Raw genomic sequence first — 18,779 nt, forward strand, 5'->3', positions numbered from 1 at the left:
AGACACAGGGCGACACAACACTGATACAAGACACAGGGCGACACAACACTGATACAAGACACAGGGCGACACAACACTGATACAAGACACAGGGCGACACAACACTGAGAAGCACAAGACACAGGGCGACACAACACTGAGAAGCACAAGACACAGGGCGACACAACACTGAGAAGCACAAGACACAGGGCGACACAACACTGAGAAGCACAAGACACAGGGCGACACAGCACTGATACAAGACACAGGGCGACACAACACTGATACAAGACACAGGGCGACACAACACTGATACAAGACACAGGGCGACACAACACTGAGAAGCACAAGACACAGGGCGACACAGCACTGATACAAGACACAGGGCGACACAACACTGAGAAGCACAAGACACAGGGCGACACAACACTGAGAAGCACAAGACACAGGGCGACACAACACTGATACAAGACACAGGGCGACACAACACTGATACAAGACACAGGGCGACACAACACTGATACAAGACACAGGGCGACACAACACTGAGAAGCACAAGACACAGGGCGACACAACACTGATACAAGACACAGGGCGACACAACACTGAGAAGCACAAGACACAGGGCGACACAACACTGAGACGCACAAGACACAGGGCGACACAACACTGAGACGCACAAGACACAGGGCGACACAGCACTGATACAAGACACAGGGCGACACAACACTGAGACGCACAAGACACAGGGCGACACAACACTGAGACGCACAAGACACAGGGCGACACAGCACTGATACAAGACACAGGGCGACACAACACTGAGACGCACAAGACACAGGGCGACACAACACTGAGACGCACAAGACACAGGGCGACACAGCACTGATACAAGACACAGGGCGACACAACACTGAGAAGCACAAGACACAGGGCGACACAGCACTGATACAAGACACAGGGCGACACAACACTGAGACGCACAAGACACAGGGCGACACAACACTGAGACGCACAAGACACAGGGCGACACAGCACTGATACAAGACACAGGGCGACACAACACTGAGACGCACAAGACACAGGGCGACACAGCACTGATACAAGACACAGGGCGACACAGCACTGATACAAGACACAGGGCGACACAACACTGAGACGCACAAGACACAGGGCGACACAGCACTGATACAAGACACAGGGCGACACAGCACTGATACAAGACACAGGGCGACACAACACTGAGACGCACAAGACACAGGGCGACACAACACTGAGACGCACAAGACACAGGGCGACACAGCACTGATACAAGACACAGGGCGACACAACACTGAGACGCACAAGACACAGGGCGACACAACACACCCTCAACCACCTGGATTCTCCAGGTTGCATCTGGCCCGCCGCTGCTGTCATAGCAATTGTATACAGGTTGTGAAACCGGAGATGTTCTACATTACGTAAGGAAGTAGATAGAGGTGCTTGTAGCACTACCGGTCATATCACTGTAGTGAGCCGGGAATTACCGATACGTCACTCCCAGTCAAGTCACTCCTGGCACTAACATGAGACACCCCAGGGTGGCTAGTTTCCCATGTTAAAAAAAAACACTGCTCCAGATAATATATTTTAGTAGTTAAGAATGTAATCATCTGAGAGAATACCTTGTGTTAGCTCTACTGAGCTGAGCCTCTTCACTAATCTTTACTGGGCTATCCTGCTCTAGATCTTTCTTATTTACTGTCACTGCATAGCTCTAAGACTGTGTTAAAGGCAGCACTGTAGAACATCTGCAACATTTACGTCCCATACTGTGTTAATTCCCCTTAAAATCTTATCAGATAATAACATAATACATAAATATATAAATAAATAAAAATGTATAATTACCTGTATATGTTGCTTTATTAATTATTTATCTTTGGTGTTCGTTGTTTCCGCTGATGCTAAAGGAAATACAGTAATAAAAGGGCGCTTATATTAATTTATTGCGTTGTTAATACGGTATAAAAATTGTAAAAAAAAATCTGAAAAAAAAAATTTTTAGTAAAAAAGTTATTGGTTTTGTTTTGACAACAGACGCCTCGTAAAATTTTGATAACTAAAATTATAAGCGACGTTGGGTATTTAACTTTGCTATAAAAACTTACCTTTATGATTATCTTCTCGCAATTATAAGCATAAACAGGATATATATACACTGTGAGGTGTATATTTCTCCTTGTATATATACACTGAGGTGTATGTTTCTCCGTGTATACACTGAGGTGTATATTTCTCCTTGTATATATACACTGAGGTGTATGTTTCTCCGTGTATACACTGAGATTTATGCTCCTCTGTATATATATACACTGAGGTGTATGTTTCTCCGTGTATACACTGAGATTTATGCTTCTCTGTATATATATACACTGAGGTGTATGTTTCTGCGTGTGTATATACACTAAGGTGTATGTTTCTGCGTGTATATATACACTGAGGTGTATATTTCTCCGTGTATATATACACTGAGATGTATATTTCTTCGTGTATATATGCTGAGAGTTTTCTTTAATCCGTACTTTAGGGATTAAAGTATTCTTGACTAGTGATGAACAGGTGACATGCAGCTTTAATGACCCTCAGCCGATAAGCTTTAAGCCCAGTTAACCAATCAACCAATTATCCTAATGAGTTTATCTCTCTTGATGTTTATACACTGAAAGCAGCAGTGTAAGTACTCGTGGTGGGGATGCATAATTTAGCGTTTACCTCTCACCCCATAGGCTCGTATTTCGGTCTACTGGAATAATTAAAACCCAATTAGCCAAGCAACCCAACTGCAGGAACTCTGCACTCGTCACTATATGACTTAAAACTCACCTAAAGTGGTTAGGCCACTTAACCTTTCTTACCTCCCTGTCTCCCAACAACGTGTGTTTTACTGTTTAAGTCTTCCTATCACAGTCCTTCCCTTCCCTATTCTTGTCACGATTCCTTTGGCTTAATTAAAAAAGTGCTCATTTTTGCCTTGTACTATATATTATTATTATAACTACTTTTAATAAATCACAATTATTGCATCTACAATTATCTTTAATCATCATAATTGTATTTAATCTTCTATAATCATTATTTTTATACATTTAGAATAAGATATATACACGGATAAGTTTATCTCTGGTCTGTATATACAATTTAATCTTTGTTTTTAAGGTTAAAGAATTCTTGACTAGTGGTGAACTATAATCTCACTCACGTAGTTATAAGGGCGATATTCTGGTGTTAGTTTAGTTGTGTTATGACCCTTGTGTGTGTTCTGACCCCAGCAGGTATGGCGACGGAGGACGACTGGTACAAGAAGGGGCTGGCCTCGCCCTGCTTCTCGGGGCTGCAGACAGCCGCAGACGAGGACTGGTACAAGAAGTCCCTCACAGCTCTCTCCATGAACACCACGCACCACCCAAACTTGTCGGCGCCCATGCTTCAGTACCAAACCTAGATGTCCATCTGCGGTCCCTGGCGGCCGCTGGAAGTCCCGCCCATCAGTCATCTGCAGCAGCCGCCGCCGCCGCTTACCCGTCATACTACTCCAGCTATTACCATTACTACTACGGGTACTCGGCCGGCGAAGCGCTGCAGGGACCTTCCACAGCCGCCAGCACTGAGCATGGGTTGCGCCACGCCTCCAACCACACCGCAGCTTCGGCTGTGACGACCGCCTCCGCTTACGGCCACCCATCGTACTCTCTAGAAGGAGACCATACTGCAGCAGAGTACGAGGCCCACAGCGGCAGTAGCAGCAACAGCAGCACAACTAATAATCTTCGAAGACCCGGAGACACCGGATCAGAGTTCCCGGCGAGTCCTGCGCCGTCACAGCTACACGAGTACAGCAGCCTGATGGCCGGGTGTAACCTCTCCAGCCAAGAGACAGCCACGGGGGAAGGTAAAACTTCTGTGGTATACCCGCCACCGTTGCTGCCGCCACACTCACACGCTGGTATATCTTACACGCCAGTATCTGAGGCATATAGCCAGATGGAGAGCGATTTTAACCATCCTTCTTTGACTGGCTACGAGACCAGCAGTCGCCCACTCCACGACTTTGCCTCTCACGATCACTTGCATCAGCAAGACTCCAACCACGACCAGGACGCTGTCTCTGATCCTGAAGGAGATCAACTGCTGCACGAGGCGCCCTAGCCATCACTTGCTGCTCACACACCCACAAACCTCCTCTCCGTCTCGGATTACTCTTTTTTGTGAACCTCAACCCTTAAAGATTGAAAAGAACTGTTATATTCTGTGAACAAAGGTACTTCGGAGTCATAGTAGGTTGCTATGGTTTTTAGCATACATTTCTCTTCGTTGATATTTTTATCCTAGTCGTGTTAAATTTGTACTTGAGAAGGCTAATGCGTAGCACACAATCAAAAATATTAATCACCAGTTTCGGACGCTTGTGATTATATGATAACTGGTATCCCTGATGGGAGAATCTCAAACAGGCTTCCCATAATTAAACCATTCTTGAAAAAAAAACGAGTCCAAACAAAGACAATTTTTGATAATGCAGGTATAGTGACAAGTGCTATTTCTGTCTTTCTCTGTAAATGCAGTTTAATCTTTGAATACCTAAAGCTCTTTCTTTTCTTTGAAAATTTTTTTACCGGTATTGGATGTTGAGCATATTTGAGCCCAGCAAAATAGAAGCCTTGCTTTCCAGATGGAATCACCAATCATCAGTGGAATGACCATCTCGTACACATGTTTATTCGTAATCTACTTAATCGCTATTTACAAATAGTACTGTTTCGTACCCAGTTCTTTATAAGGTAAGCGTATGGTTTATTTCTGCAAGTGACCGGGGCGCTGTAAAAGTCTTTCTCAGGCTGTCAGGGTTATGATACAGGTCATGTATCCACGCTAAATCTGGTACATTCTTCAAAGTGGCATCACATAAATTTATTATCATTATTATTTTGTAATAAGAGTCGATATTGCCCTGTTCTGGTGCGAATGTTTCCGGTCATGTGTGATTTCAAGCTTTGGCTCGCAATAATACAACAGGATCACCTGAAGAGTCGCCTCTCCTTAGGTAAAACAATTAAATATAGTTACGCTGATTTTTTATTTGCCATTTTTTTCAGCACAATAAACTAAGCAACATAACCTAACATTGCTAAAATTTACGTAACGTAACATTGCTTAATTTACCTAACCTATCTTAAGAATTTGCATAACTATATTGAGTGTTTTTCCTAGGTGGCGGAGTACATCTGTCGCCCACACAGTAATCTGTACAAGAACAATGCATTGTCGAAAAGCAAGTTTTACGATACTTAAGATATGTATTCATCTCGCTACGCCACCCCAATCCCATACCCTCACATCTTCCTTCAACCCGGAAGCCATTTTCTGACAAGAGCAGATCTTCAAGTTCCTCCAAGTGTTTCTTACCGTCAATACAAGTTTTGCAACGGTGTTTTTGCAAAATAAATTTAATTTATGATAGGCCTAGTCTTAATGAGAATACTCTTATAAATATCTCAAATACTTCAAAGTGCGTGTGTGCGACTATTGGTGTATATGTACTATGTAATATAGATATTAGTCAATGTTTATGATGACTGAGAGAAGGGGATGCTTTCAACACTGCCTTCCAAAATAATTTTGTTTACTCAGTACTGTCAGCTCTTCGTATGGTTATTGGTCAATTTTGAGAATTTTCTAAAGTAATGCCAGGGAAAGCATCCCTCTTCCACCAGACAACAGTAGTAAGGTTACCCGTTAACACCACGAAAAACAAACTCCCAGACAATATCCCTCTCCTCCCTCCCTAAAACACTGTAAATACCTCACCTGAGGGGAGAATACCCTTCCCCCCTCTAAGGAAAAACCCCGACTACTTTCTCTACTTTCGTCTCACCAAGAAATACAAATATCCCTTTCAAATAACTTGGAAATCTTCACCCACTACCCACAGAAACACTATCAACTAGCTAGTTAAACCGGTCCTCTCCTCTATCCTCTTCCTCACTCCAGACAGATCTTTTTTTGTACAATGTTGCACAAAATATGAAATTTACAAAAAAATTGTACATCATTTTCTGTTATATGTACAAAGTTAAGAAAAAAAAAGAGCACTAGTAACATTCCACGGAACAGGTGGGGTTTCAGCCTATGGCGAGTGAGTCGTAAAACTCCCGGCCAGTGCGTAAGCCACTCCTGGAGGGCGTGTTGATGCAGCGGTCAGGCAATTGTATAAACCTTAATAATAGATACCAACAAATTGGTTTAGAAAGACACGTATGCAAACACCAGGACATATTAGAAACATTTTCTGATGAATATGTCCTAGTGTTCACGCGTGTTTCTAAATCAGTCAGGATAATGACACGTCGGAGGTGACTATGCTCAAGCAACAAGCATAACAAACAAGGACAAACAACTGCTCCAGAGTGACCAACTCCCCCGACTTATATACAGATGTTATCTTAACTTCTAATGATTATATACTATGTGCAGTTGATTATAAAAATTATAAGCGAGTCTCAGAATGCTTGAGATATGAGAATTTTAAAAAAGATAGTATATTACAGTTTAAGGGAGTTATTGATAGTGTCTTTGAAGGTTGTTCACTTTGAAGGTTGTTCACTTTGAAGGTTGTTCACTTTGAAGGTTGTTCACCTTGAAGGTTGTTCACCTTGAAGGTTGTTCACCTTGAAAGTTGTTCACTTTGAAGGTTGTTCACTTTGAAGGTTGTTCACCTTGAAGGTTGTTCACCTTGAAGGTTGTTCACCTTGAAAGTTGTTCACTTTGAAGGTTGTTCACTTTGAAGGTTGTTCACTTTGAAGGTTGTTCACCTTGAAGGTTGTTCACCTTGAAAGTTGTTCACCTTGAAGGTTGTTCACCTTGAAGGTTGTTCACTTTGAAGGTTGTTCACCTTGAAGGTTGTTCACCTTGAAGGTTGTTCACCTTGAAAGTTGTTCACCTTGAAGGTTGTTCACCTTGAAGGTTGTTCACTTTGAAGGTTGTTCACCTTGAAGGTTGTTCACCTTGAAGGTTGTTCACCTTGAAGGTTGTTCACCTTGAAAGTTGTTCACCTTGAAGGTTGTTCACCTTGAAGGTTGTTCACCTTGAAGGTTGTTCACCTTGAAGGTTGTTCACCTTCAAGGTTTTTCACTTTGAAGGTTGTTCACCTTCAAGGTTTTTCACTTTGAAGGTTGTTCACCTTGAAGGTTGTTCACCTTGAAGGTTGTTCACCTTGAAGGTTGTTCACCTTCAAGGTTTTTCACTTTGAAGGTTGTTCACCTTGAAGGTTGTTCACCTTGAAGGTTGTTCACCTTGAAGGTTGTTCACCTTGAAGGTTGTTCACCTTGAAGGTTGTTCACCTTCAAGGTTTTTCACTTTGAAGGTTGTTCACCTTGAAGGTTGTTCACCTTGAAGGTTGTTCACCTTCAAGGTTTTTCACTTTGAAGGTTGTTCACCTTGAAGGTTGTTCACCTTGAAGGTTGTTCACCTTGAAGATTGTTCACCTTGAAGATTGTTCACCTTGAAGGTTCACCTTGAAGGTTGTTCACCTTGAAGGTTGTTCACCTTGAAGGTTGTTCACCTTGAAGGTTGTTCACCTTGAAGGTTGTTCACCTTGAAGGTTGTTCACCTTGATGGTTGTTCACCTTGAAGGTTGTTCACCTTGAAGGTTGTTCACCTTGATGGTTGTTCACCTTGAAGGTTGTTCACTTTGAAAAGGCACTATAGAACAATCTTTTACTGGAACAAAGGCCGCGCTAGGTAGTGCTGAACCCGTACGGGTCATGCAGCACCTGGGTAATGAGAGAGAATGAGGTTGGAGCCAAGAGCGAGCCAGACAGCGTCCAGCGCCACCATTCAGGGCTCTGCGTCACCACCCGCATCTCTGATGTTTCAATTGTATCTTTTTAGGTTAGGTTAGGTAAGGTTTGTCAGGACAGAGGACAGGTGTTTCCGGTCTTAGTCATATGATGACCCGCAGCTGGAGCTTTTGGTCATCTGACCGAGGCCTTCCACTGGCTTACCCCTCCACGCCCCCCTTAAAAAATGTGATTACGGTTATAACCATTAGTGTCTCTACTTTTAACCTTGCACATATATAGAAAGCTGACTGTTATTTTTTTTTTTTTACAAATTACATATTTTATGTAACTTTCAGGAGCCTGAAGATGGTGACTGATTCCCCGAAACTTTAACGGTTAAATTTTTATAATAAATGACCATGGGAAGCTAATCTGATCTTGTCTACCACTTTAAAGTGTTATTTTTATGCAGTCACCTTTATCCTCATAGTTCAGTGGGTACAGCATTCACCTCACAGCCAGAAGCGCCCGGGTTCAGTCTCGGGTGGGGAGAAGCTGACCACCAAGTTTCCTAACACCTGCTGTTCCTCTTCACTTAACAGTGAGTAAACACCTAGAAGTTAGTCGACTGTTGTGGGTTGCACCCTGGGTGAGAACACCTAAAAGTTCCAGTGAAAAAAAAAAAAAGGCATTTTTGGCTTTCTTGGGTTATTCTTGATTATTATTATTATTATTATTATTATTATTATTATTTTTATTATCAAGTGCAAAATTCGAAAGGGTCATACAGAGCCTTGAAATTTTTAATAGTTCGGAGTTAATGCCCAGAACGAAAGCTTCTTGTCTAAAGGAACGTGGTATGGTTAATTTCATTTTAATCAGGAGAGAGCGTGAAACCTGTAGGGATCATGTAGCGCCTGGAGAATAGGAGGTATTCAGGTTCGATCTAAAAGGGAGGATACGTCTAATTCCTTGAATCAAGAGCCCCCCCCCCCCCGTCACCGGCACCACCCTTGAAGGGAATATCCCGTACAGACATTACAAGAGCAGCACAGTGAACGTAACTGTATTTCAAAGGTGACTCAATGATTCCGGTCTCCAAATAAGTCTACCAGACTGAAGGTGCCTCAAAACCTATAATCATATCAAATAAACACACTTTCCTTATCCTTCCTCTCCATAGCCTTCACCTAACTTTCCTCATAGCCTTCAATTGATTCTCATCATAGCCTGTGCCTAACTCTCCCGATACTCTTCACCTAACGCTCCTCGTAGTCTTCACCTAACTCTACCCTATAGCCCTGATCTTACTTCCTCATACCCCTCACCTAACTCTCTTCCAGCCTACAGTTTTCCTCAAACTAGCAGGAATGTCACTCCAGATCACTGAGCTCACAGTCAGTCTCGTGTACTGCCTTCTTTTCCATTTTTCTTCCTTTTACGTGGCCTGATGAACTCAAGACTGGTGGGTACGTTACCTGGTGTCTCACCTGCCAACTCTGACGTCCCTTCCTAGACGCCTCCTTCCTCGAAGTCCCTCACAGACGCCTCTTCCCAGATACCTCCTCACAGACGCCATTGTCCCAGACGACCCCATTCCAACTCCCGTTGTCTAGTCGTAAGAGAGGCCGGCAGGTGCTGTGACTGCCGCGGCCGCCTTTGTAAACCACGTGCAATAAAGCGCCAATACAAATCTTGTTTCATTGTTCCATACACTATGTATCTCTGATGAGACGGAAGCCTGCTAAACATTTTGCACTCTGCCAAGACTGGTGGCCTTGTCTTTTTGTCTCTTGAAGGTACAGTTGTTATTGTTATAATCGAGGTGAGGAGCTAAACCCATGTGGGGGTCATAATTATTATTATTATTACGTTGAGAAGCACCCGAGGAATAGGAGGCGATCAAGTTCTATCCAAGGAACTGGAGGAGAGATCCGGTTCCTTGGATCAAGAAACCCTCATCGGCATCATGGCATTTTAAGGGAAATTCTGGGAAAAATGCTGAACCCGTATAGGTTAAACAATGCCCCTCTGGAGGCGTGGCCAGGGGCACCGAAGGTCAGTTCATTATTATTATTATTAGTAGTAGTAGTAGTAATAGAGTATTATTTGTTATAATAATAAATTTAAGCACTAAACCATATGGGTTATACACTGCTGCAGGTAAGGATGTGCGAAGGTTAGGAATGAACAAGTGGCAGGAGTGAGCAAGGATAAGGAATCAGTGAAGGTGGGAGGCACTGTAAAAGTATAATTTAAATCATAGTTGATGCAGTAGGTCACTTTCCGTTAAAAAGATTGAGTCTTCATCAAAGGTGGGACTTTCAGAGAGGAGATCAGTTAGAATGAGTGTTGAGGTGGTGTAGACATAGAAAGTGAATCCTGTGTGCCCGTTGATAGGACAGTTAAAATATGATGGAATGACAGCATGGCCCAACATTCCACGCACAGCAGTGCTTGTTGTTTCTCCAAGTTGAACCACGTGTGTCCAATACGCAAATGTTAGAGTGTGCGATTTATCAAATCCGAAAGCGGTGGGAAGACGATGGCCGGTAGTTTGATAGAAAACAATTTATTGTGGTCCAACTTGTACCAGTGTTGTTGCCAGCGGTTGTGTTGTTGAGAGATCACTAAAGAAAAGTTCAAGAAAGGAGCACCACAACGGGAAATCTGGAGGTCATGAATAGCTGACCGAGCGGATGAGTGTTTGATCCTGCCCTGAACACAAACGTGTCCAGAGACCCAGCAAGAAACTACCTTTTTTCTGTTTACTATAAATGCGACGTAACCAAAGTCATATACGAAGGATGATGGGATAAGGGGACTCGAACTTCTTGATAGCTTGTAATGCACTTTGGGGAACTGAAACAACGAATAATAAAACTGGATATGATCACGTGTATAATAACAGTAAGAATGGTATATAACTGCTGTTAAAACACTGGCCGATTCTAGTAATGACCCTGGATTATTCTTTCCAGGTAAAACAACTGCATACCCGACACCATCGAGAGATTTAGAATCATCAGTGTAGACGGCTATAGCGTAAGAATGAGAGTGAAGGTGTTCAAGCTTCTTCACATGGAAATGTTGGACTAGCAAACATGAATCACCGGAACATCCCTAGGAGGAAGGGAAAAAGTAAGACGTAGTGTGAATGTAAAGGGGGGAGGGTAAATAAAAGTATATCATTAGAGTCAATACGGAGAAGAAAGGGGCATAATAAATGGGAGCAACCATTAAATAAATTAGCCTTACAAACATCCGTAACTGTTCTATACGTGGAAGGATCGTGAAGGTCATGGAAATGGACAAACTAACAGGGGCATCGCTTCGATCTTGCAAAAAGTGAAGCTGCTTCTGAATACAGGTCCTCGACTGAGGGAAGATTGATAAACCCCTAGACATAAATGTATCGTCTAATGATGGGATCAAGTTTAGAAAGAGCAGCGGAGGAGGCTGAAGACTATAATGGGTCACCATAATCTAGTTTAGATAAGACAAGTGCTGAATGTGGGTGAAGCAAGGTTTGTGCATCAGCTTCCCAAAAAAGATGGGCTAGAATTTTTAAGAGATTGAGGCAGCTTTTAGGGAGGTTATGCGAGGCTTCCAGGACATTAGATGCCTCTATAGTTTAGGGATACCTGAACTATACAGGCATAGAACGGTATGAGGGATAATAAGGCGTCTTGTGAAAAGTTATATGGTTTGTTTTAGTAGCAGACAACTTGAAATCCATGAGAGGTGCCCAGTAGACAACACGATCAAGAGCGTACTGGAGCAGGGCCGCTTCAAGGTGACAGTCATTACATAACAAAAGAATAAACTAGGCCCGTCAATCAAACATTCAAAGGGGAGCCTCTGATGCTGACAAAAGCCTTTTGATCCAAGGAAACGGAGCTACGCTTCCCTTGCTGTCATCTCTGATTACCTCCAATTCCCATGCATATAATAATAATAATCTAAATTTACTGGGAAATTGTCCTGTGTGATGGAGTATGACAGGTAAACTATCCTGTGTGGAGTATGACAGGTAAACCATCTTGTGCGATGGAGTATGACAGGTAAACTATCCTGTGTGGAGTATGACAGGTAAACCATCCTGTGATGGAGTATGACAGGTAAACCATCCTGTGTGATGGAGTATTACAAGTAAACCATCCTGTGTGATGGAGTATGACAGGTAAACCATCCTGTGATGGAGTATGACAGGTAAACCATCCTGCGCGATGGAGTATTACAAGTAAACCATCCTGTGTGATGGAGTATAATAGGTAAACCATCCTATGTGATGGAGTATGACAGGTAAACCATCCTATGTGATGGAGTATGACAGGTAAACCATCCTATGTGATGGAGTATGACAGGTAAACCATCCTATGTGATGGAGTATGACAGGTAAACCATTCTATGTGATGGAGTATGACAGGTAAACCATCCTATGTGATGGAGTATGACAGGTAAACCATCCTATGTGATGGAGTATGACAGGTAAACCATCCTATGTGATGGAGTATGACAGGTAAACCATCCTATGTGATGGAGTATGACAGGTAAACCATCCTATGTGATGGAGTATGACAGGTAAACCATCCTATGTGATGGAGTATGACAGGTAAACCATCCTATGTGATGGAGTATGACAGGTAAACCGTTCAGAGGAGAAATTCACACCAAGAGTAAAAGAAACAGAAAAGCTAAGAACAATGAACACTTCAACTACAAATGAAGAACACTAAAGAGATACAGGAGGCGGAGGGCAGAAGTCTTCAGAGAAGGAAATGAGTCAGAAACGAATGTAACATATAGTGGCAAAAGCAAAGGCACATACAGAAGACGATAGTAAGGGAAAAAGTGAGAAGATGACATGTAATGAAAGGGAGGCCGGTGAGGAACTAAACAAGTGTTTGAAGGAAACAAAGGCGATATCAAAAAGGGAATGGATACACCAGTGGAGACTGAACGACGTTACTACACTAGGTTATGAAATGAAGAAGCTGCAAGCTGAACTGGACACATCAAAAGCAATGGAACTTGACGAAGTGCTAGCAAAAATCTACAAGTTAATGAACACAAAGCATTCCAAAAAGATGGAAGATGGCAAATGTTCCAATATTCGGGAAGAGGAAAGCGTTATATGACCTTTACAGATAGACAATATCAGAATTGTTGACATTCATACTGCCTAAAGTAATTTTAAAGCTAGTCAAAGTGGTAGATTACCTAAAGAGGCATAGTCTTGCATGACAGCCAGTAGGGGTTTAAGATAAATATTGCCTCAAAAACCTTCTTGAGTTATACAACAGGTAACAGGGATGAAGCAGGAAAAATATGACTGGACATTTCTGGATTTTAAGACGTTCAACAGTGTTCCCGCAAAAGCATGGTCAACAAACTGGAGGTGCAGGAAAGGATAGTGGGAAATGTGCTTTGTTGGATAAAGGAATAACCTGAGTGGAAAAAGACAGAGTTATAGGCTGATAAGAAGTGTCAGGATGGACAAATGTTACTAGCAGTTGTTTTTGAAATGTGCAAACCATATACTTAACAATATAGTCCTAAAATTCCCTATTAGTGGACGACACAAAATTACCAACATAAAAATCTGAAAAGATAAGGGAAGGCTATAAAAGGAGCTGGATAAACTTCAGAACCTGTCAGGTTTAAGGGGGAAAAAAGACAGAGACTGGATGTGTACAGACTTGAGGGACTGTGGCTAAAAATCAGAGGAAGGTAAAAAAAAAAATGGACCCAAATCATGGATTTCAAAACGACATTCAGGTACCTCGAACAAACATCTTCAGGATTCTAGATATGATGTGCATGGGACCCATAATAAAGTATGAATCATCAGCAAGGAGACCTTATCTGAGAAAGCATATCCAGATGCTAGAGAAAGTCCAGAGATTCTCTATAATATTAGTCCTGGAGTAAAGAAAAATGACCTACAGAGAAAAACAAATAAACTAAATTTTGTGACTGGCCATACGGGCATCTGGGCAATGCCCGGTGGGCCACTGGCCTGGATAAAAAAAAACTGAAAAAAGTCACGAAAAACTGAAGCCACAGCAGCTGCACAAAGACTGAAACGAAAATGGAACGCGTCTTAGCTAAGCACTGAAAACACGCCTCTGGCCCTCAGCAGTTAATGAGCCAACCTGATAGGTGACGGATGCCCGGGCCCGTTTTAAGACCCAGTCCGCTTCTGGTGATCATCTGAGAGTAGTCAAGAGGCTGGCCAAGACTCCTCTACAACCACAAACTGGTGAGTACACATCAATCCGTACACACATACCCGCACATAACCTGAGATAAGGTAAAGTAATCAAAGACAGTAAAGCAAGTCGAAGATAAAATTCAATGTTAGTTTTTTAATGTGATGGTTTGGGGTGTAAGTCGACAGCCATTACGATGCCTGTACTCACCTAGTTGAGGTTGCAGGGGCCGAGTCCAAGCTCCTGGCCCCGCCTCTTCACTGGTCGCTACTAGGTCACTCTCCCTGAACCGTGAGCTTTATCATACCTCTGTTTAAAGCTATGTATGGATCCTGCCTCCACTACATCGCTTCCCAAACTATTCCACTTCCTGACTACTCTGTGGCTGAAGAAATACTTCCTAACATCCCTGTGATTCATCTGTGTCTTCAACTTCCAACTGTGTCCCCTTGTTACTGTGTCCAATCTCTGGAACATCCTGTCTTTGTCCACCTTGTCAATTCCTCTCAATATTTTGTATGTCGTTATCATGTCCCCCCTATCTCTCCTGTCCTCCAGTGTCGTCAGGTTGATTTCCCTTAACCTCTACTCGTAGGACATACCTCTTAGCTCTGGAACTAGTCTTGTTGCAAACCTTTGCACTTTCTCTAGTTTCTTTACGTGCTTGGCTAGGTGTGAGTTCCAAACTGGTGCCGCATACTCCAATATGGGCCTAACGTACACGATGTACAGGGTCCTGAACGATTCCTTATTAAGATGTCGGAATGCTGTTCTGAGGTTTGCTAGGCGCCCATATGCTGCAGCAGTTATTTGGTTGATGTGCGCTTCAGGAGATGTGCCTGGTGCTATACTCACCCTTGTTCTTTTTCCTTGAGTGAGGTTTGTAGTCTCTGGCCCCCTAGGCTGTACTCCGTCTGCAGTCTTCTTTGCCCTTCCCCAATCTTCATGACTTTGCACTTGGTGGAATTGAACTCCAGGAGCCAATTGCTGGACCAGGTCTGCAGCCTGTCCAGATCCCTTTGTAGTTCTGCCTGGTCTTCGATCGAATGAATTCTTCTCATCAACTTCACGTCATCTGCAAACAGGGACACCTCGGAGTCTATTCCTTCCGTCATGTCGTTCACAAATACCAGAAACAGCACTGGTCCTAGGACTGACCCCTGTCGGACCCCGCTGGTCACAGGTGCCCACTGACACCTCCCCACGTACCACGACTCGCTGCTGTCTTCCTGACAAGTATTCCCTACAGATACTGTGTGTTACTAGAAGTGGATAGTTAAAAACAAGTGGACAAGAGTGAGATCTCAAACAAATGGGAATAAGTGAGAATAACAGGCAGAGGAAGGTTTATAGTGCAGTGGTAAGGTAGAAAAGCGAGTAATTAAGAAGTGGAAAAATAAAATATCGATAACATCTGTGTACGTAGATAAATGCTTCAGAGAACCGACTAGTTGATAAATTAGACACATGTGTAGCACTTGTGTCTTTATTGAGGAAACTTTTCGCCACACAGTGGCATCAGTCTAATGCAAAGAAAAGTGGTGAAAACCAGGAGTATGAAGTAATCAGCTCCTCAGCTTCAGACTGAGGGGCTGTATCGGACTGATGAAGTCACTGTGTGGTGAAACGTTTCCTCAGTCAAGATCCCCAAGTGTTGCACTTGTGTCTGTCATGTGCACGTTCAACCAGGAATTCTCCAAAGTAATGTCACAAAAAGCATTGTTTTTCACTAGACAACAGTAATATTAAAGTGACCGTTAACCCCACCAACTCCCAGGTAATATACCTCCTCCTTCCCTAAAATACTGTAAATACCTCACATGAGTGGGAAAACAAACTCTCCTAACCCGCCCACTTTCTCTACTTCCTCCATCTCACCGGGAAATACAAATATCCCCTTCAAATGACCAGAAAATCTTTTCCCTTTTTCCTGCATTAACACTTTCGTCTAGCAGCTTGATTACCTAGACTCTAGCTAATCTCCCCAAGCTTCTTCCTCACTCCAGACAACTCTTTTTATTTTATTGTACAATGTTGCACAAAATATAAAATTTATATAAAGAAAATGTCATTTTTCTTGTATGTACGGAGTTAAAAATAAAATTAAAAGTAATAGAAATATACCAGGAGAGCGTGTTGGTGCAGCAGTCAGACAGATAATCACAATATCTAGATGAAAGGGTTGGTTGTATTATTATAATCATAACTAAGCGCTAAACCCACAAGGGTCATACAGCGCTGATGGTTGGTTGTAAGAACTCAAAGACCGTATTATTATTATAAAAAGAAGCGCTAAACCACAAGGGCTATACAGCGCTGCTCAAAGATCGTAGACATCTTCTCTCCAGTGACGGAATCCAGATGTATAATACTTGCCTGTATGTGGTGCAGTATGGTCAGTTGTCGTGTTTTAGTGACTTACCTTTAGCTGGCTATGAAAAGTACACTCCAGAGATCTGAGAACCAAGTAATGCCGTAGATAATAGAACTCAGGTAATATGTAGGTAAAAACTGACTATAATGTAATTGTTGTCTCAGGCTGAGCTCTTATGGCTAGAGACAGTTTGTATACGTATCTACAAGTCTGTTAAAAATTCATGCACTCACATATTTATATAAATGCCATGAGCAAGCTTATAGACACAAAGATACAGCAGGAGTGGGAAAACAAGCAAATGTGTACGCATGCACAGTCACGCAACACTCTTGCACATACATCAATGGAACGGACGAACGTTTATGATTATACACATACTCCTATACATGCACTCACACAGGTGACAGGTCTCAACCTCTCCAAAACACTCCATAAGTACACAAACACACAATTCCCTTTGGAAGAAACTGTGGCATTATGAAACAGGATGTGGAACAGGTCAATAGAGGCTAAGCTGCTGATAAGAGACAGCAAGAGACAAAAAAATCTGGAGGGAAAAGCGCAATGGGGGAAAAGATGATTCATGAACTCTAGGAGACTGAAAGAGGTCCACGAAGTTGTAGATCGAACTAAACTTCTGGTCCCATCTAGATCGATACAGAATCCTACGACAGTAAACCTACCTTGAACACCATAAGAATCTACAATCATCTATACTCAGAGAAAAACAGGACAGTGACGGAGAGGGAACAGCTGAGGAAGTATGTGAAAACCTATCAGGCACGGAGAAGACCAGTGGAAGAGGAGCCAGGTGGAAGGAGTAACCAAACTCAAAGAATTCATCCAGATGCAACCACAACCCCTTCCCCAGCTGACCCAACTCTAGGACAGCTTCCACTTTCCAGCACCAACATTTATACCAAGCTACCCCTCATCCCAGCATCCCCATTCCTTGCCTACAACCTCATCTATGACCACCTCCCGTGGTAGTGATGCACACACCAACTCCAACCAGGCAGAAATCAGTGGAGTTTTGAAGAGGTGAGAGAGAGAAACCGACAAAAGGCAAACGACTTCAGTTAAGACTGGAAGTACCCAGAGTGGTAGTTGGAGTGATATAACAATAGTAGATGGAGGCAGGAATATGAAGACAAGAAAACAATGGTTGGCAACATAGCAGCAGCAGCTAGGAGTGCACATATGACTAGAGCAAAGCTAGTTATCATGGGTGATCTCAACCACAGTAGATTGGAAAAACTGGGACCCACTAGAGGCACAGGAAACGAGAGTGCTGAGTATTTACCTCGGAGGTAAGAGAATGCAGATTTTACTCAGAGAAATACCTAGAGGATGAACGTAGTGTCTGGTACATCACCAGAGGCTCACATCAGATGAATAACCTCTGCAGCCAATGCTCGTCTATGAAATCTAAAATAAGCCTTCAAGAATTTCAACAGCCATTCCAGGCCTTTTAACAATATATGTATGTCGGGAACATTTTGGAGTATGCAGCACCAGTACTGAACCTGCACTTGAAAAAAAAAACATGCTGAAAAACTGAAGTACAGAAGTAAGCATCGAGGTTTGTTCGTGAGCTAAGGGGCGTGAGTTACGAGGAGAAATCGAATATAATGATACTGGAGGACAGAAAAACCAAGGAAGCTATAATAACAACAAAGTAAGTAAATAAGTTTATTCAGGTATACACAAATACAGTTACACAGATCATACATAGCAGCATATGTGTAGAGAACCTAGGATAACCCAAAAAAGTCAGACAAAGTGACTCATTTCCATCAGGGCTCTGGTGGCCTGGTGGCTGACGCTCTCGCTTCCCACGGCGAGGGTCTGGGTACGATTCCCAGCCAGAGTAGAAACATTGGGCGTGTTTATTTCCACCTGTTGTCTATGTTCCCCATCAGTAAAATGGGTACCTGGGCGTTAGTCGACTGGTGTGGGTCGCATCCTGGGACACTGATCTAATTTGCGACATGCGGAGCATAACAAGGGGCTTTCTATATAGTAGTATGTCATTGTTGTCAGCTAGGCCTGTATACCTTGTACATGTACTTGTAGTAAATAAAGATATTATTATTATTATTATTATTGGGGTCCTTAAATACAAAATACTCAAGGGAACTGATAGGGCAGAGAGGGACAGGCTCTTTGAGAGGCGAAAAACAGGTACTCAGGAACACAATTGGAAGTTAGACAGATGAGCTGCAGGGATGTTAAGGAGTATTTCTTAGTCTCAGAGTTGTCAGGAAGTGGATTGATCCTGATGTAGTGGTGGTGGCTGACTCCATGCAATTTTAAGAGTAGATACAATAGGATCCACAAGGCTTGGATCTAATATAATCTCTGTAACTATAAACAGGTGAATGC

General features: G+C 42.8%; 1 protein-coding gene across 2 annotated transcripts in view; it reads left to right on the forward strand.

The window, feature by feature from the left end:
* LOC128699068 (homeobox protein unc-42-like) overlaps window positions 1-3,473 on the forward strand; it is a 259,437-nt gene extending 255,964 nt beyond the window's left edge. For both annotated transcript variants that reach the window (XM_070096598.1, XM_070096599.1), the window contains exon 6: window positions 3,294-3,473. In XM_070096598.1, coding sequence (XP_069952699.1) covers window positions 3,294-3,466 — 173 coding nt within the window. In that variant the 3' untranslated portion in view covers window positions 3,467-3,473. The remainder of the gene's footprint in view (window positions 1-3,293) is intronic.
* Window positions 3,474-18,779: the final 15,306 nt, after the last annotated feature.

This window comes from Cherax quadricarinatus, chromosome 54, assembly GCF_038502225.1.
Source record: "Cherax quadricarinatus isolate ZL_2023a chromosome 54, ASM3850222v1, whole genome shotgun sequence".
NCBI lineage: Eukaryota > Metazoa > Arthropoda > Malacostraca > Decapoda > Parastacidae > Cherax > Cherax quadricarinatus.